Source organism: Cydia pomonella, chromosome 8 (genome assembly GCF_033807575.1).
Source record: "Cydia pomonella isolate Wapato2018A chromosome 8, ilCydPomo1, whole genome shotgun sequence".
NCBI classification, from domain to species: domain Eukaryota; kingdom Metazoa; phylum Arthropoda; class Insecta; order Lepidoptera; family Tortricidae; genus Cydia; species Cydia pomonella.
In genome coordinates this window covers 2,787,969-2,809,294 of record NC_084710.1, presented here as the reverse complement: position 1 = coordinate 2,809,294, position 21,326 = coordinate 2,787,969, and the positions used below count along the sequence as shown (strand labels likewise).

Genomic DNA, 21,326 nt, shown 5'->3' with positions numbered 1-21,326 from the left:
CGCCCTGCCTATGAAGCCGATGGTCCCGGGTTCAATTCCTGGTAAGAGCATTTATTCGTGTGATGAGCATGGATATTTGTTCCTGAGTCATGGGTGTTTTCTATGTATTTAAGTATTTATAAATATTTATGTATTATATATATCGTTGTCTAAGTACCCTCAACACAAGCCTTATTGAGCTTACTGTGGGACTTAGTCAATTTGTGTAATAATAATGTCCTATAATATTTATTTATTTATTTAATACATATGTCTATTAACTACTAATAGCTAGATAGGACTCAACGAAATTTGATTATTACCTACGCATTATTTTAACTGTACAAATGTAGGTATATAATGTATCCACTTAACAAACAAGTCATTACTTTACATCACACACTCAATCAATATATGATACAAGTCAATGGTATGACACAAATAAGACAACGAGGCGACGGACTTAATGCCATACCAGTCGATCATTACATTACCTAATCAAACTGGACACAAATAAAAAGAAATAATATATAATAATAATCATAATATTTCGCACAAACGATGGTTCGCTCAAACGGCACAGCGTATAGTCGTGCATCGCCTAATAATATTTCGTACGAGCGGTAGTTCGCTAAAATGGCACATCGTATAGTGGTGTAGCGCCCTAATAATACTTCGTACTAGTGATGGTTCGCACAAATGGCACGTTGTATAATCGTGCACCGTTTAATAATTTTTCGCATTAGCAATATTTCCCACAAATGACATGTCGTACAATCGTACATCGCCTAATTATACTTCGCACGAGCGTATGTCGCACTCCAGTAGTATACCCAATTCGAGTGCGTGACACCACTGTATTAGTCCCATTCTTATTGCCTCCTTATATGTCAATGATTTTTAGTAATGCACAATAAAGTATTTTATTATTATTATTAAATGTGTTTCGTGTCATCACTTGTATTTAGGTACATATAACGACTAACATAGTGCACACACGAAGGAACCCTAGCTCGCTAGGGTGCAGCTGGTAATTGGCATGAGGTAATTAATTCTAGGGCTCACTCGAGCCTGGATTGGCAGCAGCCATTAACCGCTTGCTCGAGTTAGAAATGGGTTTTATTTTTAGAATTTATGCAGATGGTATTCAATAATTTATCGATTTTTAAAGAGGATTAAAGAGGATTTTTATGGTACGGTGATAAATTACCTATGAAACTCCCGTGAGAACATATAATAGTAGTTTATATGACTGCTACATAATAAAAGGAATTAAAATACAAGAGTGTGGGTTTAAGAAACGAACGAAGTGAGTTTCTTGAAATGATCACACGAGCCCGTAACAAATTGTGAAATCAGAATCTGGCTCCCTGGCATTATGTCACCTGTATCGTTCGTATGACACGATCTATAGTTATAAGTATGGGTAAGTATACGGCTTGTTCACATATAGGTACAAACCTAGATCGAGGTCTAGGTCGATTATTTTAGTCCCTTGATATTTATATCCTAATCAACTATTTCATTACTTATAACATTACAAGGGCTCGTCCACAATGGACTTAATGTAATGAAAAACAATTACCATACTAACAGTATAAATAAGTGATGCTATAAATGCGCTCGTGTTTCGTGATATAATTGTAAAGTTGGGTGTTAGTTTGTTGAAATGGAGTAAGTTTAATATTACTTTATTTACACACATATTATGAACTCTATGATGCGTTCAAAAAGCGTAATTACGACTCAATCTAAATTACATTTTATTCGAAATAAAATGTCAATTGCAAACAGTGATCAAATGTTGCAATGGCGGTCGTAAGATGAAATTTCTGAATATTATATCATAGATAGCTTGTAATATGTTTGAAGATAAAGATGTTTAATTAGGCATTAAAACACTTGTGTCATCCTTTTATGAAATCTACTCTCGTATTTTAATGCATTTCATTATGTACATAAACTACTTTTAAATACATCACACCACACAACTATAAAACATATTATATTATGATTTAATCTACCTTCTGTGATTTAAGTAGCATACATATTTTTTTGCATGGGAAATATAACTTTCTGTCAATTAGAGTCAGACCAAGCTAAGTTGGCAGCGATTAAGATAGCCCAGCCTGTGCGAGTGTTAAGTAAACGTCATAATTTCAAGGTTGACGTTTAAAATAACACTTGCACTGCCTGAGCTGTCAAAATCGCTGCCAACTTATGTTTGTTTGACTCTATTACAGTCAGCTGCAGAGAAAAGTGACCCCCCCCCCCTTTCAACTCGACATTCCGGCATGGCAAGAGTTACAGACGTAAATATTGTCTCTCGATTCTTGCATTCATAAAATCTGCCTAATATCCACAAACAAATTTATTGACTTGGTTATTAATTTTTATTTCAAAATATTTAGAAGAAAATATAAATCAAAACTATTGCTTTTTATGAAAAGTTGATGAGGACTTTTTTCTTTTCTATATCGAACTTGTTCGAAATAGATGATTTTTGATTTGATTTGATTTAACGGCTTGCGGTACTAAGTGAAAATCCTTTGATACGATCCAATATCACTTATCATTATCACTCCGCAACACTCACAATGCTAAAATAACCTTCCCCCACCTGTCTCGCACTTCGCGTTCGAAAATTATTTGAATTTGAAATCGGGAATCTGCCACTGGACCGTTGGAGTGGACACCCTGTTATATATCGGGTTGGGCCTGTAACTCGAGTAAAGAATGAAAACATAGATTATACTATTTATACTCCTTAAACGGTGACACCTTTGTTAAATTATAAGTTTTTAAAAATGAAATCTCTAGACTTCCTATTTTTCATACAAATTTAATATTATCTTCAATGTGCACATAAAAATCCTCTTTATTGCACAACCTCAAAATAAATTACAAGCAAACACACATAATACATAAATACAAAGGTAAACAAAAGGCGGCCTTATCGCTAAAAGCGAAAATGGAAAAACGAAACCCTAAATTCAAGTAAAATCAACGTTGCTTTTCCAGCTTGCACGCCTTTAACGTATTAATTCAATACATTCCACAATTCGCAATACATTGCGTCTTAGAATAAATTTTACAGTGTACTAAAAATCATAAAACAAGTTATTTTTATTTATTATTTAACTAAATTTTTGTTTTGTCTCCTTTTTATTTTATTTTATTATTATTTATTGTTCTCGCCCTAGTTTATGTGTATCCAAAATTCTTATATTGCTATTGTTCATATTAATTTCTCTTTCACCTGTTATTATTTGATCCTTTCGCATTTTCTCAAAGGTTAGCTGGAAGAAATCCCTTTAAGGGATAACTTATCCTTCGGCTTTTGTACATAACATTTTTGTTTTGTTTTGTCTGTTATGTTAACCTGTTTCTCTTCTTCTTCCTCGCGTTGTCCCGGTATTTTGCCACGGCTCATGGGAGCCTGGGGTCCGCTTGACAACTTCACAAGATTTGGCGTAGGCACTAGTTTTTACGAAAGCGACTGCCATCTGACCTTCCAACCCAGAGGGAAACTAGGCCTTGTTGGGATGTTTTCCTTCACCGAAAAGCAACTGGCAAATATCAAATTATATTTCGTACATAAGTTCCGAAAAACTCATTGGTACGAGCCGGGGTTTGAATCTGCGACCTTCGGATTGGAAGTCGCACGCCCTTACCGCTAGGCTACCAGCGCTTAACCTGTCTATGTGCAATAGAGTGACATACATACATCATACAAGTCATTTTTAAAACTCGCTGAACAAATATTTGTTAGTTTAAGGAATAAAGCCTGAAGTTTAATTTTTTGCTTCTGTTACAGGCCTCACCATTAGGTTCTGTTGTTATGGGTGTAACTACAAATTATTTAATGATTCATGGATATCTCTATCAATTTCGGACTTGTAAACAAAGTAGATATTAAATATAAATGTATAATTTTATTTTAAAACACTCTTCCAGCTCGGAAGATAACAAAAGTAGCGTCGACAACTGTGGCAAGCTTAGACGTAAGCGAAGAAAGGCAGTGAAATTGATACAGGAATACGCGGAGAACAGCAGCCTGCATGGACTCAAGTATATCTCTCAGGAAGGCCGAACTTTTGTCGAAAAGTAAGCATACTTTTATTTGTATACTTGTTGACTGTAATTGTTGAATTAAGATTTCGTATAATTGGGTTCTTTTCATGTATGGACTCCCAACTCAACTATAAGATTAATTTCGATACGCTGCAGTCAACTATAAAAAAATGACCAATCACGTGCCGCCGCGTTTCCGTAGAAAAGACTAAACGGGCGCGGGACCGCGTGGAGTCGCGCGTTTATGTCTTTTGTACTACATTTTTGTCTACTGAGATACCAATTTTCATTAATTATTTAGGTTTTATAGTAAACGAAGTATTATTTTAGATGACTCGTAGAAAGTATTGTATACAATAGTGATATAATCAAGTTTATCTCTATTATATCACGATTGTATAAAATACTTTTATTGTTTAACAACAGTCTTCTAACAAGCTCCGATAAATTGTAGAGGAGCCCCGCTTGTCCTCCACGTTCCTATGCTCAGGTTGCCTGGCGAAGATGACAATCATACATCGACTAAGGACAAACGAAAAGAAAATAAATATGTATCGGGATGACAGATGCAACGGAAAGTCACGTAACTATTTATGGAAATAGTATCAATTGAAACTTAAATAATGTATGGACATTATTTAAATTTCGATTGGTGTTGTATATCAAATGAAGGTTAGCAATTAATAAAACTCTAGATTCTAGTCACCACAAAATATCGTATTTTATGGCTCCTCTACATGATGGCCCAGCGTAGGCCAGTCCTAGGGACGCATTTATGCGTTAGAGGGAGCAAGTGATATTGCTATCTCATTTCACCGCATAGCTGCGTCCCTTGGACTGGCCTACGCTGGGCCATCGTGTAGAGGAGCCCTTAGCCACATGACATGCCCTCTCTCCTGTGCTCTCACCTGTATTTTCTAAGATGTTGCGGGAGGATGCAACAAGCGTTTGTGTTTGTGTATCAAAGCTAAAAACTTCACCTAGCTATAATGGGTATTGCCATCAATTTCGCGTGGATTAAAGCCCACGCAGGATTCGATGGCAATAGAGCGGCAGATACCGCTGCTAAATCTGCTGCATTTCTGCAAACAACCTGACCTGAATGCCTTCTAAGATATTTGCCTGACTCGACTTCTGAATAAAAACCCCATCGTATGTAATCTGGATCTGTAATAGCTTTATTTAATCCATTCTGTATAAATTCAGTATATCTTGAAAACGGCTGATCACATGAAAAATCTTTGAACTTGTCACTAATTTTATGTTCTACAATTCATATCTAGATGTAAACAATATTGGAGCTACAGAAACCATGACCCATGAAAACCCGTTACATTATATTTGACCTTGAATAACTTCTGACACGCCAATGATATTTCGGGTGGCTTTTAAGAGAACCTTTAGAACGCCATTATGAAGTGGTGTACGAGTTCCCATTCCCAGCTGATGATCTCTGATTTCGAGGTGAAACCAAGTCGTTTTCTACTTTCAGGATATTCTGGGTGGCAACATTTCTAATTAGCATCAGTTTGTGTGTGATCCTGATCAAAAACGTCTGGATCAAGTGGCAAACCAGCCCCGTAATCGTGGCTCTTAGTGAGCAACTGGTGCCCGTTGGAGAGGTAGACTTCACTTTAGTGTTGGTAGGAACTCGAGTTATTTGAGTGTAAATTTGAAAAACTCGACTCGTTTTTACAAGTCGAGTTGTTTATAAATGCTTTTAAGCAACTTAAAAAGACTCGAGTCTCCGAATCAAGACTCCGTCAACAATTTTATAAGTCCTTGTATTTATTCCTAGAGCGGATGCCACATAACGGGTTTTGGCGAACAGTGGCGGAATATACATATATGTTAACGGCGTTTTGAGTATTTTAATTTTTCATCGACATCTGTATAAATTCTGCCGCTTATGTGTTAAAACTTAAGCTACTGTGTTTGCTCCAGTCATGGTATGTATGGCGCCATTAACTTTCAAACTGACACATATCAATGAAAAATTAAACTTACGCAGCTCTTTGGCTACATATATATCGGATTGCCTATAAAGCCGCTCTGATTTTCAGGTCCGATACTAAAACTTACTAAAAAAAGTAGCTGCTTTTATTTATTGTCCTGTTTTAGGTACCATTCCCATCAGTGACAATCTGCCCACAAATCAAAGCGAAGCGATCGCTTTATAATTTCACTCACGAGACGATCGAGATGAAAAAAAAGATGGAATCACGATTGATGAATAACAAATCCCAAGACGAGTAAGTCGTTGTATAAATTGTTTACAAAATGAATAGGTTGAAGAAGAGTTGGCGTCACCAAAAGTGTGCATTTTGACATTGTTATGATACGACTTCGACACAGTGCATTTCGGTCGCAGTTGGTGCACCGTGATTCTCAATGCTTCATACCACGACTAGCAATGTATTTTGGGTGCACCAATGAGCGCGATCTAATAGTATCAATTCAAAACCTTAAAATTTTGGGAGTCAGTATATCCCATGATGATGATGTAATCTTGTTATCCCTTATCTCTTGTTTATGTATTAATTTTGACAGTAGAAATAGATTGGTCTATTTTTTTTTAAGAAATCCATCCAAGGAGTCCTGCTTCTTTCTTCTCAGCTGATCACTCCGGCGTTTACGTTGTGGCTAGTTTAGCCCATTTTTCTGGGTGTATACGTTGTGCATGTGTTGTCTAATATATTATGGTAATACGTATATTTGTTTCTGTTTTACAGCATAGATGATGATCTTTTGGCCAATAAGTATGAAGATATAGGGCTAGTCTGCTGGGTCGACGTGCCGGTCGTTCCATACAGAAAACGGAACTACTCTGATGCCACAGCCGTTCAACATATTATAGACGTTAGTACCATATATATTCTACTTATTTATAGACTAGTAGATGTATAATGAACATATAATGATCATAGATCAAACCCAATGACTATATACTAGTGGCTCTGTGAGCTGTCGACCTCGTGATAGGAAGTTAGATTCATAAGTTTTAAATTTTATAAATAAAAAATAGTTATTTCTTTAAGTCATTATCACGGCTTACTCTCAATGGCACGTAAGTCCTTTATGCCAATTTCTATGATTTTGAATATTTTCCAAAAAATGAAACGACAGAATTTACTGAACCTGCTCACAATATTTCACGCGAATAGGTTGAGAATTGAGACCTGTGGAGGAGAACATCCGGACAGTTTGCCCGAGTCAAAACAAAGACCTACGCTAACGCTTAGACCTTCGCTAACGCTTCGTTCTATTATTAAAACAATACTCTCCACTATACAACTATTAGTCCCAGTTCTCTCCCAGTCTCCGGTAAGTCAGCCTCAGTTGTGTAGAAGCCCATTTATTTAATTTCGAATATGATTTTTTTATTCAGGTAGCTCCAAGTTTCAAAGACATATTTTACGGATGCCGCTGGAGAGGAGATGACGTCGCGTGTCAGGACATTTTTCAGCCAGTCCTTACTTCGGAGGGAATCTGCTTTGCAATGAACACTATGGCGGCGAGTGAAATCATTAGACAGGAAAAGTAAGGGCTATCCAGCCATGATCCCTTTGATTTCCAGGGATTGTACAACCGGTTTTTGTGAATACCTGTAAATAAATTGCCAAACTATTACCGCTATAAAAAGAATACCAATATTCCAATTAGAGGTATTGTTTTGATTTCGCTTTTGTTTTTACCGCTATATATAGACTATTTACAATATTAAATACCTTTATTCAATACCGCTATTCATTAATTGCACTTGAAAGGTAAGATGTCAATCAGACACTAACTATTAAATCACAACAAATAGGTGTAATATAACGAACGGTGTAACGGTATTGTTGTCTAATGGCAAAATCGCCAATAGACATGAATACCGTTATTGATTATACCGGTAATCAAAGCTTTATTGATATAAATAGCGAAATACAAGTATAACCGGTTATACCTAATTTAAAACCAACAGGGATCGTTACCGGTAGTCAGAATACCGGTAACGATCCCTGTTGAATTTTTAGAAATCACTTTCAACTAAGAGACATTTGGGTAGGAGGTGAACACATCCTGTTTATCCTCAGAGATGGCCAAAGGCGCTCATCATTTCTAGATTGTATATTATATACTCAAAAAATTGGGAAGGGTGTGAGCCGCCAGTTCAAATCCAGTCTAGGGCACTGGAAGTCTTACCTCTTTTTCTTTCGTAAATGACACCTATTTCAGTATATGAATTAGTTTCACCAAAAATTACCTTTATTTCAGCGTACATGAGGATTATTTCTACTTAAATAGCTCTAAACCCAGCAAGAAATGGTCCCTTAAAGGTGGATACACCAGTAACGAGGAGGACGTTTATCCGAAAAAAGGCCGAGTGAGTACCAAATCTAAAATTCTCAAAATTATTTTTACTTAAAGGCGACACCCTGACCATTTCTGGCAGTTTCGTCGCCAGTAAACAACACATTATTTTTTACCATACCAGCTCGGAAAGGCTCTCTTTGTACTTCAGAGAGAAAGTTGCATTTTATCCACATGTGAGGCAAAATAATATGATGCAAATTTTGAGTAGTTGTTGTTGTATGTTGGCTGATAGAATTGACTTTTCAGCGATGATTTTGAATGATAAATATTTAAATTTTGAATTTGACGTTTTCTTCCTCGCGTTGGAGTGGTGAGGTGAAAAACACCAGATATGGGCCCACCTTGACATAGATCGTGTCATTCACGAAGACGCATGCCTTAACTCGTATTGCCATATTATTAAAGGTTAGATTTGAAAAATCTGCGCGTCATCGTGGATGACACGAACTATATAAGTAATACAAATACAAATACAAATAATTTTATTGAAAACAGTATAAGTACAGTGTTAGCACTTAAAGACTAAGGATTAAGGATAAGGAAAAGTTTACAAATGCCTGAACTAGGAGTTCCTGTGTTTCAGGCAGAATAGGACCATATTAATTAATTTGTAATTATTCACTTAATTATAATTATAAATAGTACACAATAAAAATCTGGTAGGGTGATAACCTTAACAAAATAACTTATAATATAATATAAACGTTGTATGACCTTGGGCCTAGCCAAGTTGAGAATCGTATATCGACAAAAAAATTGTATCGTGAGGACATATGCTACGAAAAGTCACGCCATTTCCTGACATTATTTAAGTTGCGATTGGCGTTTTCTATCCTTAAAAAGACGGTCACGATACGGAATCGCAGTGACGCGTCGTATGCGTACCGTTTTGACGCATGCTCCCCACACCGCTGCTTAAAATACGCTGACGCACCGTAAATTGATCTGCGTAAAAATCGCAAAAAATATTACACGGAGATCTTATGGCAGACACCACACCGGTGACGTAAAAGACGCAACTGTTTTGTAAATGCAGCGTTTTTTACGCAAAGATTTGCGAACAAAAAAGATTCGCTTGAAGCACGTCACTGCGATTCCGTACCGTCACCGTTTTTTAAGCAGCGGTGTGGGGAGCATGCTTCAAAAACGGTACGCATACGACGCGTTACTGCGATTCCGTATCGTGGCCGTTTTTTAAGCTGCGGTCTGGTCGCACCTTTAAGTTGCGATTGCCATGTTAGCTAGGCCCAATGTCATACAACGTTTATATTATATAAATGGAAACAAGTATTTATTAAAATACGCCAAGTCTCAAAATACAATTTACATTATATATAAAAATATGATAAGACAATTAAAACTAAACCTAACTAAAAAATCCCTAAAAACTACCTTCTAAGCCTAGGCCCCTCGGCAAGATGCCCATCAAGCAGGCAGCGTTCCCGCGCTGTATTGCTTTTTTATATTATATATTATATATGTTCGTGTCATCCACGATGACGCGCAGATTTGTCAAATCTAACCTTAAATAACATGACATTACAGTTAAGGCATGCGTCTTTGTGAATGGCATGATCTATATCAAGTGTATGATCATTATCAACCCCCAGGGAAACGGCGCAGACTCGGACCTGCGAGTTATTCTCAGAGAGCAGACAACTGACCGGGATGGGCTATGTTATGGTATAAACCAAGGTTTCAAGGTATGTACAGTCGCCATTAGATATATTGGAGCGGCCAAGGTGCTCAAAAATATCTAAACAAGCACTTTAACGCCTTGTTCAGATATTTGTGAGACAAATATAGATTATATTATAAACTACGACTTTGTTAACAAATATAGATTATATCTTAGAGTAATAAGATGTACATAGAGTGCTCACTCCATACATCAGTTTTGGTACCAAAACGCTTATTATTTTCGTAGTCGACATCTAGCATCGAGTAGCGGAACTCTCAGTACTGCTACTCGACAATAGATATCGCGGCAAACAAAAAGTCTAATGCTCAACGAATTTCAGCTAATATTATAACCAGAGTAAGCGTAGGAGTTGAAAATAGAGTTCCGGTTACTCTGGTATAATATTAGCGGAAAATCGTTGATCGTCTAATACATGCCATGAAACTGTGAAAGACTAACGCTTGCGCAATTTAACTCGACGCTAGCACCATCTAGCGAGCAATTTGGTAAACGTTTCGTATTTACAGTGGTGTTATGTTACAAGTTACAACCTAATATTGAAATCGATGCAAAGTTAGTTTACTCGGAGTCTATTCTATTCCAGGTGTACCTCCAGCATCCGGCAGACATGCCTCAATCTTCTCTCTACTACTACGCTGCACTGCCAGAGCAGACCTCTTCGTTCGCAATAAAGTTCAGCCTCACGAATACTTCCAATACATTGGTGAACTATCCTCCACAAATGTGAGTCAACTGATCCCTTCGTCCATCATACAGAGTTCCTTTAAGTCATGCACCAACCACATAAAACTGATCAACGTCATCCAGCAGCGAACTATGAAACTTCCCATACAATAAAATTTAGCGAATGCTTTAACGATGACATATGATTTGGTGCAACCCACACTTATTATTACTATTAGTGGTTAGACATAATAGGTACTTCTAGAAACATGCATATCATCACAATGCCTCAAATATGAGCAGTCAAACCTCTCGGCAATCGAACGCAGGATTGGGTTGGGGCTGGCCCGCACACGGCGCACCAGGGATGTGCATCGTTTGTGCATAGTTGTATAAAAGCAATCGACGCGCGCTTCAGCAAACATCCTGATGCGCTACAGAAACGGTGCAGCCCCACCATACCCGGAACGCGTTGTTATATTAGACCCGGAGGGCCCCGTAGGCCTGCTGCATGTCTATTGTGATTGAACACGTTTTGTTACAGCCGCCAATGCTACTTCCCTGAAGAGCGTCAATTGAAGTACTTCAGAACGTATACGCCGAACAACTGCCGGCTGGAGTGCATGTCGGACTACACTTTTGACAGCTGCGGCTGCGTCTGGTTTCACATGCCACGTGAGTGGGACCTACAACAAACCACGTTCGACGTGTTGCCTCTCCGTCGCACTTGTAAATTCGTACCTCAGTGTGACAGGGACAAAACACGTGGTTCGCGGTAGGCCCTCTGTAATGACGAAAGTGGAGGACCCGCGCGAAATCATCTTTTCGTACACACGTAGTCCTCATTTTCCTCTTTGGTTATTAATATTAATGAAAATAATTATTTTGACACAATTTGTTTGATTTCAACCACAGCTATGCCCCTACGTTTGATTTTTTCGAATTTTTAATTATTATAGGAGTTAGAAGCATTAAAATATTGTATGTAATCTGTTTTTCTATATATTTTTATAATAATACAAAAATCGATGGTTATGGTTAATATACATAAAATTATGTAAACCTATTTTCCAAAATGTCAATATCCGGAGAGGAAAATGGGGACTACGTTTGTATAGAGAATTGAACGACCTCTTTCTTCTCAAGTCCTGGACTCTGTTTCAACACTCTGACAATGGTCGTCTGACATCCACAATTCGCCGTGACATTGACATGTACAATTTCTGATTCATCAAATAAATATTGACAGTACATAACATTGCCATTACTTATCAACCCGGAAATGTAAAGGAAATTATCATTTATGGAGTGTGGAATTAAGAGGAGTGACATCTCTTATGGTAGAACTGTTGCAAAAATGTCCAGCTGTCAGCTATAAATAATAGTTCCAAATCTCTCCAGAGTAGCGCTAGAGTAGTTAAGAACCTAGGCGCTATTGACGGAGTGAAGTGCGCTGTCTATGATTTGATTTTCTTGTTCAAGTATTCTAGGTATTGTAGCGCCACCTATTTAAGGTTTTTTGATGACACTTTTTGGTAAATGAAGATTTATTTCCTTACCTCCACCTTCCGTATTATCATTGTGAAGTAGTCTTTGTCAAGTACATGTCAATATTCTAATTGGTGATATAGGCATCTAACCACATCAATTTGCCTCTCTGTCCAAGCAACAGAGAGCAAGTTAGACGAAACCTTAATTTTCGATGTTCGCGGTAGGCCCCTCGTCCTTGTAAAAAGTAAGAAAATTCGAGTCACAATGCCCACATTATTTTACTGTGACTGTGGTTACTAGTGGCGCCTCTAGCGGTCACTCATATAACTAAAATCGCTTTAAATATTGTTTACATTGTTTAAATTTAAATCTTTATTACTGTGTTTATTTTTTAGATAAAGACAGCTCAACTTTTTGCAGAGAACTTAAAAAGGAGTGCGTTTTAAAAGCATTAGGTAAGATAGTTAAACAATACCTTTAGAAACGGACATCATGTGAACACAGTTACAGTGAAAGTTATATAGGATGCGTGCATAAACTGTAGAGGGCAGCACAGGAGACGTCAGATTTTTAGCGCGAGGTGTATGTGAAGTATATGTTTCCAATGTACCCCACAAGATGGCAGCACTCGCTTTGATGGCGTGAAGTGTCAACGTACATGTTTATGTTTTCGATTCAGGCCACAAGATGGCAGAACCTGCAACGCGCACGGCTCTTATAGGAGCCTAATTCTGATTAAATAACTAGTTAGAGTTTGGATACAATAATGTCGATGGACTTGGTGATTGGATTGGACTTTCACTTCAGTTCAAAATCAGTCTGAGTGAATAAGAAACAGTGTAGCAAGTTATTAAAGCTGCACTGCAATTATATAGTAAAGAAGAAACGATTTTCAAATAGATTTTCACACATTGTCCCGCCTGTTGTTATTTCCATTGTACGCGCATAACTATACAGTGAAATCTCGATTATCCGGCATTTCGATGGTCCGGAACACTAAAATAGGGGTAGAAGTGATCATTCTATGTTCAAATTTACTATGTGCGCTTAGATTATCACTCTTGAATATCTTTTTATAAATATCTAAAATCCAGATAATAGTTCAGTTCAGTTCAGTTCAAATATACTTTATTCATGTAGGCGTAGCAACAAGCACTTATGAATAGTAGACAGTATTACATATAATTATCTTAAGCTAATTATCAGAGCAATTTATTGATGTTGTAAATATTATTTCATATATAATACTAATGAATATAATTCATAGATCAAATTGAATACTAAGAATTTCACAAAATATCGTCATACAACAAAAAAAAACAATTGTATAAAAAATACTAGTCTAAAATGTTTCTAGAATAAATTCTAAATGTCAAACAAATGAAATAAAAAATAAAAACAACAAAGGAAGTACATGCATTGGAATATCCATTTCATCATCATTATTCAAATATAATAAATAATTAATCATTTCGAATCACAACTAGTCCCACGTTGTTTTATCATTCATGTAGTATAATCTTCTTTGAATATCCCCCTTATTCATAAACGTGTACTAAGTTACGATGCCGCTGATCATCGTTTGTCCCTTTCTGACGTATTGGTATGATGGAAAGGGACAAACGATGATCAGCGGTATCGTAACTTTAGTACACGTTTATGCCTACCCTGCCCTGCCTACGAAAGCCGATGGTCCCGGGTTCAAATCTTGGTAAGGGCATTTATTCGTGTGATGAGCATGGATATTTGTTCCTGAGTCATGGGTGTTTTGTATGTATTTAAGTATTTATAAATATTTATATATTATATATATCGTTGTGTAACTACCCTCAACACAAGCCTTATTGAGCTTACTGTGGGACTTAGTCAATTTGTGTAATAATGCCCTATAATATTTATTTATTTATTTAAGGGGGTTAGTATATAAGTTATAGTGTACTGCTTCGACATACTTTAAAACACATCAATATAATAAGCAGATTTGCTCGAACTTCCAATAATCCGAATTTCCCAGTAATCCGGCTCTCTTGTGTCAGCATTAGTGCCAGATTAGTGAGATTGTACTGTAGGGCAAACCTTGGCTATTTGGTGATACATAGTTATTCGGTGATAGTCAGTTTTATTGTCTTTTAGCCAAGTTACCTGGTAATTTTATGACTTGGAACCATATTACACCACATAAGCCACATTCGTGCTCTTTCTTATATCGTTTTAAGCAATAAAATTACAGGGCAACTCGGCTAAAAGACAATAAAACTGACTATCACTGAATAACCAAGTATCACCGAATAGCCCAGGTTTGCCCTATTACTGTTATGCTGTGAAACTCGCACAGTGACATTGACAACCAGCATCGTGGGCGGGACAGCAATATAATTATGCGCGTGCAATAGAGATAGCAACAGGTGGGTCAATTTACGAAAATCTATTTGGAAAGCGTCTCTGCCTAACCTTGTACTCATGCTTATTGATTTCCCATTTTCCAGAAAGATACGCCGCGGAGGAAAGTGAAACCGACTCTAAAGTTGACAAATGCCAATGCCTTCCGCTCTGCATCGGCATTCAGTACGACGCAGAGGTTCTTAAGACGAAGTTCGATATACACAGTATGTTGAATGCTATCAAAGTTGTTTATCCCGAGTGGTACCAAAATGAGACTGATGAGGAGACGGGGTGCGTTTTTAATTTGAATCAACTACTGATTTATTGTTTCTTGTGTTGTTTCTACAGTATATTTATTGACTAAAACATCCTTACTCAAACCCATAAATGTTTAGGTTAAACTGCGTAACTTTTACTATGGGACCAACCCCGAAATCACGAAATAAAATTTGGCTGTTGACATTGTACATAATAAGTAATAAAATACTTGAGTGACCCTTTTAAGAAACTCATTTCATTCGTTTCATAAACCCACACTCGTATTTTAATGCCTTTAATTATGTAGCAGCCACATAAACTACTATTAACGTAATCCTTTTTCCAGGATGTCATATACGATGATAGAGCTGTACTACAAAGAGCCCCGGTACATGTCAATGCGGCGGTCGGAGCTGTTCGGTCTGACAGACTTCCTGGCAAACTGCGGCGGGCTGCTCGGTCTATTCCTTGGCTTTTCCTTCCTAAGTCTCGTCGAGATCTTCTACTTCTGCACTCTCAGGTGAGACATCTTTTTAGGGTTCCCGTAGTCAACTAGGAACCCTTATGGTTTAGCCATGTCCGTCTGTCTGTCAGTCCGCGGCTTTACGCCGTGACAGTTAGTGCCAGAAAGCTGCAATTTGCCATGGACATATAAATAATGCATGGCGACACATAAAAAAATCGTTCGATAGGTTTTCCAAAACGAATATGGGTCTCTAAACAACCATTTTTGATACAGTGTATATTTTCGGAAATAATCGCTCCGAAAGGATAAATATATTGACTATTGAACCACGGGTCAAAAAATATGAAAAAAATCGTAAAACAAAAGCTTGTTAAACACTTTCAATGAAAACTGATTGGCATAGCCGTTTTTGAGTTAATGAATGTCTTCTCTTCTTAGTAAAAGGACATACAAAGCTGCGAAGGTACCCTTATGCTTGTAATGTACACCCTATACAAGAAACATGTCATGTATAAGGTGACATCTAAATGCCACATTATTTCAAGACTATAGTCTGTTATTTTATTCCGTAGACTAAAATGACAACCACAAATGTCAAACGCAGAAATAATGTGAGCAGCTTAAAACAAATAGTGCTGATCTTTGATTTCGGTTTGTGAATAACCGATAAATATTAAATTAATTTTAGATCCAAAATAAACAATTAATTAAAATATACTCACTGCTAATCTACTCAAACATATAAAAATTGCATTATGAGCTTCGAGGTGACTGTTAATCTTACATTAAAATCGCTTTTAAATATTAGAAATATTGTTTTAGACCTGGATACAAACTTTCTAAATGCCTCAAAATGGTGTTACATGCATATATAAGTAACTCCCAATAGTTTATTTTCGGTTAGTACCGGTTGTAGCACATCACTATTTATAAGACGTAAAAAACCAGCAACACATGAAATGTCATTTTAGTCTACAGGATAAAAAATAGACTATAGTCAGTAGTCATTGTAATAAATTATTCATATTTATTGACAATAACAATATACATAATGGATATATACAGATGATTACTATAACTAGCTTATATCTAAAATAGGCCCTTGAGGCATTGTACCAAGGATGCTGGCGGCATTTCCTCGTTGTATCGCAATACTGATACGTTGTGCGAGGAAGCCGCCAGCTCTTCGGTCACCAGTTACGTCAACCAGACGTTTCGCGATTTCTCCAAAAAACTTGTGCGCGCTAGGATCCCATGGACCTAGAGTTTCAACGCCAAAAGGTACAAAATGGTACTCTCTACCGAGGCTCTTATATTTATTACGTTTCAAAATTTCGGCGCTTTCCGCCGCTGCGCCCGCTTTTACATTAGTCCGTTGGAGGTGGGACGGTGCCAGTGTGTCTACGCAGGTAGCATCCCATAATATTATTCATATTAAACTTAATTTGCCACAAGTATGTAAGTCCATATCAAACGGGGTCACATAAATCACCTTAATTATTAAATACCAACAACTTGTTTCAGGCTTGGCTGCACTCTACGGCGGGACACGCGAAATTATGAAAATGACGTCAAACAAAACTAGCTCAAGTTTCACTATATTGATATGTTAATTTAGTATTTTGTTACGTTTAAATATTTCCAATTCAAAACATTTTCTCACTAAAAATTAAAATATTGTTTGACACAAACTATCTCAAATAAACGATTACATATTTTCTCGTACTTGTATTTCATTGCTGAAGTAACATCAGCGGCCAATTCGAACGTGCAAGTTGGTTTAAATTTCATCTCAAGTTGACATCATTCGCCAGTGAATCACGCTCATACGTATACTAGTAAGTACCTTAACTAGATACACTACCATCAAAAAGTTTAAGAACCAAACACAATTTTTAGTTTCATTTTCAAGAACACGTTTGATCGGTAATCCATTTATTTTGCAAGAAGCAACAATATCAAGCATTTTGGACCCTACGGGCGAGTTCATCCCATGAAAGCTCGATCAGGTTAAGGTCTGGTGATTGTGGTGGACAAATCATGCTTTTTAACACACCTTGCTGTTCTTTATTGGCTGTGTAGCCTCTATATAATAGACCTTTACCGAATGCTTGAGATTGTTGTTTTCTTGCAAAATAAATGCGTTACAGATCAAACGTGTTTCTTGTAGAAAGAATGTCAAGACCACTCTGTAGAGGAAAAGCGTCAAGGATTTTTCGATTAAAAACTATGAAAAAAACTTTTTATTATTATATAAGGTTTAAGTACTCTACGCTCGACGCTGCACTAGTCATCGACATGGGCACTTTATTTCATGGAAAATTTGAACAACGAATATTTTTCTGTATTCGAACTTAATCCGTGTCACTTTGACATAAAGTGCCCATGACGAGTACTAGTGCAGCGTCGAGCACTAGTACTTCTACCTTATATGCCTTTTTTAATAAATTCTGATTAAAAAATTGTTTAATGATTTATTTTTAGGATTGTAGGTATCTTCTGCAAAGTAGTATTTTCGTAAAAAAATATTAAAATATTGATTATTTGCATATTCTGTTTAGTCTTAAACTTTTTGACGGTAGTGTACAATATTACTGTGTGTGTCTTACTATATCGCGTAGATAAACGTGGTCGTGGACATTTGAGAGACGTGCGTGGGGCCGAAGACAACCGCACAGATGGCCTATAAGACAAATTAATCTAAAAACAAGCTATACACGAGACGGTTACCCTCCTGAGCGCACAATATGATATTTACATCCGGAGATGGTCACTGCCATGCGCAGACTTATATAGTTCGTGTCATCCGCGATGACGCGCAGATTTGTTCTTCTAACTCTAACCTCTAACTTAACTTCTAACCTAACCTCTAAAATCTAACCTCTAATACCATGACATTACAAGTCAAGGCGCGCGTCGTGGTGAAACACACGATCTATACAGTGCAGCACTACGGCTACGATGGGAACTAAAGGCTATTCATTTGTATGTTGGGTGGGCGTTAGAGACTTCTTATCAAATAAACCTCCCCTGACTCCTGTATATTGAATTGATCTGATTTACAATCCTGCCAAATTTCGTGAACTCTCTTCTTCCTCGCGTTATCCCGGCATTTTGCCACGGCTCATGGGAGCCTGGGGTCCGCTTGACAACTAATCCCAAGATTTGGCGTAGGCATTAGTTTTTACGAAAGCGACTGCCATCTGACCTTCCAACCCAGAGGGTAAACTAGGCCTTGTTGGGATTAGTCCGGTTTCCTCACGATGTTTTCCTTCACCGAAAAGCGACTGGTAAATATCAAATGATATTTCGTACATAAGTTCCGAAAAACTCATTGGCACGAGCCGGGGTGCAAGTCGCACGCTCTTACCGCTAGGCCTCCAGCGCTTCCCAAATTTCGTGAACGCAGGTTGAAAATTACTCAAGATATCTATCAAACGTGTAAATTACAAACATGACACGGGCACTTTTAGTTAACCATTATACCTCACTTCACTTGGTTGACACTGGTGCGAGTGAACAAAAAACCAATAACATATTTCCAAACTTCGAATGTCGCCTATTCTCAACCGGCAATCCGTCTTGTCGCTGAAAAATTGCGGTCGCAAAATGAAAGTATCATTTTAAAATTGCACAAAACTTCGTCCATCGGCCATTGTTGAGACGGCTTTGTTGCGATTATTGTGAGTTCTGAATGCCGCGTTGACTACAGTTGCTTTTAATGAACAGCTGAGTGCGATGGTGAAGTGTGCATTATTTTATGGATACACAATCTTCACTTTATATTATGAATGGCAGACAATTAGAATTTTGTAGTCAAAGAGATTATAAATCACTTCCTCACTATCTTATCCCTGAGGGTCTACCGCGATGATCGAAAATCGAAATTTCATTATCTGCCTCTTTATGGCTGGAATGAAAGAGCATATAATCACTACGTTTTAGCTGGAATATGCAGGAGTGAAGACAGCGTCCTACGCCTAATTATGTAGAAAAGGAGGTAACATGTTTTTTTTGCCACTGCACCCACCTTGACACATTTTAGATTTGCCCTATGGTTGACTGGTAAAATACCCGCAATAGGGCATTCGACTGTATTTAAGATAAATTATTTCACACCATGCATGAAATAAAGCACAAGATAATTATTAAAAAAACTAAATAGGATAGAAATATAAAAATGTGCCTTGAAAACCTAACTGCTTGGCAAAGAGAATAAATTGCCAAACAAGAACTATGCGTTATTGAAGAGTTCCGTTCTGTTTTCAAAATAGGTTCAGAAATGACGGAGTTATGGAGTAACAAACATAAAAAAAAAACAAAAAAAAGAACATACAACCGAATACTGATAACCTCTTTTGAAATCTTGAAGTCGGTTAATAAAATAAATAAGTAATAACAGGTCATGACTTTGATCTGGAATAATTTCTTCTTCTTCTTTTTTTTTAAATTACGGCTTCAGTCCAGTGGGCCTATTTCGCCAGAATCAAGGTCTTAGGAGCTTTAAATACGACTAAAATTGTACGGTTAGTACAAGAGAGTACGGTGATTTTATCCGCTATTGTAAAGCGATAGCTGGACTTTACAAGGAGCACGTGGACTACCGGCCGTTGACTCCAAAATGGTGCTTAAACGCGTTTCAAGATTAATTATCCATTCGCTGCACACTACCACATTAGTTTACTGTACAATAAGCTATCGATATTACAGTTTAAACAATATTAATGAGCAAAAAACAAAGCAATTAATCACGAGGCGTGACTATCAATATGGCGCTCGAACTGGAATTCTCAGTCATTTCTTCAACCAGAAACGCCACAAATTGACAAAGTCCTACAGTATGCTCAATAAGGCTTGTGTTGTGGGTACTTAGACAACGATATATATAATATATACAAACTTAAATACATACAAAACACCCTAGACTCAGGAACAAATATCCGTGCACAGCACACAAATAAATGTCCTTACCAAAAATTGAACCCGGGACCGGGAGTAAAAGTGTGCAGATAATGAAGAATTATTCTTGAAACGCGTTTGTCCATCCTGTAGTCAACACCCGGCAGTCCACGTGGCTGTTTGTAAAGTCCAGCTATCGCTTTACTAAGACACGGTGTCTTGGTCTAAGAGCACACGTTTGATATTCGCGAAAACGTCACATAAGTGATTTAAGTGACGATTGACGGCAGATTTTGACGGCCGGTCTGGCCTAGTGGGTAGTAACCCTGCCTATGAAGCCGATGGTCCCGGGTTCAAATCCTGGCAAGGGTATTTATTCGTGTGATGAGCATGCATATTTGTTCCTGAGTCATGGGTGTTTTCTATGTATTTAAGTATTTATACATATTTATATATTATATTTATCGTTGTCTAAGTACCCTCAACACAAGCCTTATTGGGCTTACTGTGGGACTTAGTCAATTTGTGTAATAATGTCCTATAATATTTATTTATTTATAAGTTTGCTCTCACTTCCTTGACACTTGCAAAACTGTCCCAATGCATAGAAGCCATTTTGTTTAAAAAGAAGCTGAATTAGAACTAGAATACACCTCCTGGTTTGATAGACGTACTCCTATCAGTTATCACCAGTTTCACCAAAAAAATATTTAACATAAAAACACTAAATCATTTCATATTTTAAGCAGCACTTTGCAGTTAAAAGCTATTTGAAAGTGCATCCCGCATTCAAAATGCATAATGCGCTAAATTAAAGATAAACAAACGCAAAACAAACAAATATTTGGGCAAAATTCTCGCTTATTGCGCAAATGCACTTTTCAGTAGTTGCGCAAATATGGCTCTTTATTTGTACTCTGCTATCAAACATTTATTCAGCAAATAGGCCACAGGGGCACTTTAACATGTCCATTTTTACAAACAATAAATTAAAAAAAAAACAATAAAAAAAAATATCGAATCTATGAAATAATAAATACTTTATTAGAGATG

General features: G+C 37.1%; 1 protein-coding gene across 2 annotated transcripts; it reads left to right on the top strand.

The window, feature by feature from the left end:
* The first annotated feature begins 1,505 nt into the window (after window positions 1–1,505).
* On the top strand, window positions 1,506–17,095 carry LOC133520389 (pickpocket protein 28-like). Of its 2 annotated transcripts, XM_061854780.1 has the most exons (14): window positions 1,506–1,653; window positions 3,937–4,086; window positions 5,546–5,675; window positions 6,175–6,305; window positions 6,786–6,912; window positions 7,442–7,593; window positions 8,314–8,422; window positions 10,023–10,115; window positions 10,698–10,837; window positions 11,322–11,452; window positions 12,664–12,723; window positions 14,755–14,941; window positions 15,255–15,428; window positions 16,899–17,095. In XM_061854780.1, the coding sequence occupies exons 1-14, from the start codon at window positions 1,649–1,651 to the stop codon at window positions 16,957–16,959; spliced, it is 1,650 nt and encodes a 549-aa protein (XP_061710764.1). In that variant the 5' UTR covers window positions 1,506–1,648; the 3' UTR covers window positions 16,960–17,095. The 2 variants fall into 2 exon arrangements, with proteins under 2 accessions (XP_061710764.1, XP_061710763.1); XM_061854779.1 differs by lacking the exon at window positions 1,506–1,653 and having other exon boundaries at window positions 3,787–4,086.
* The last annotated feature ends 4,231 nt before the right edge of the window (window positions 17,096–21,326 follow it).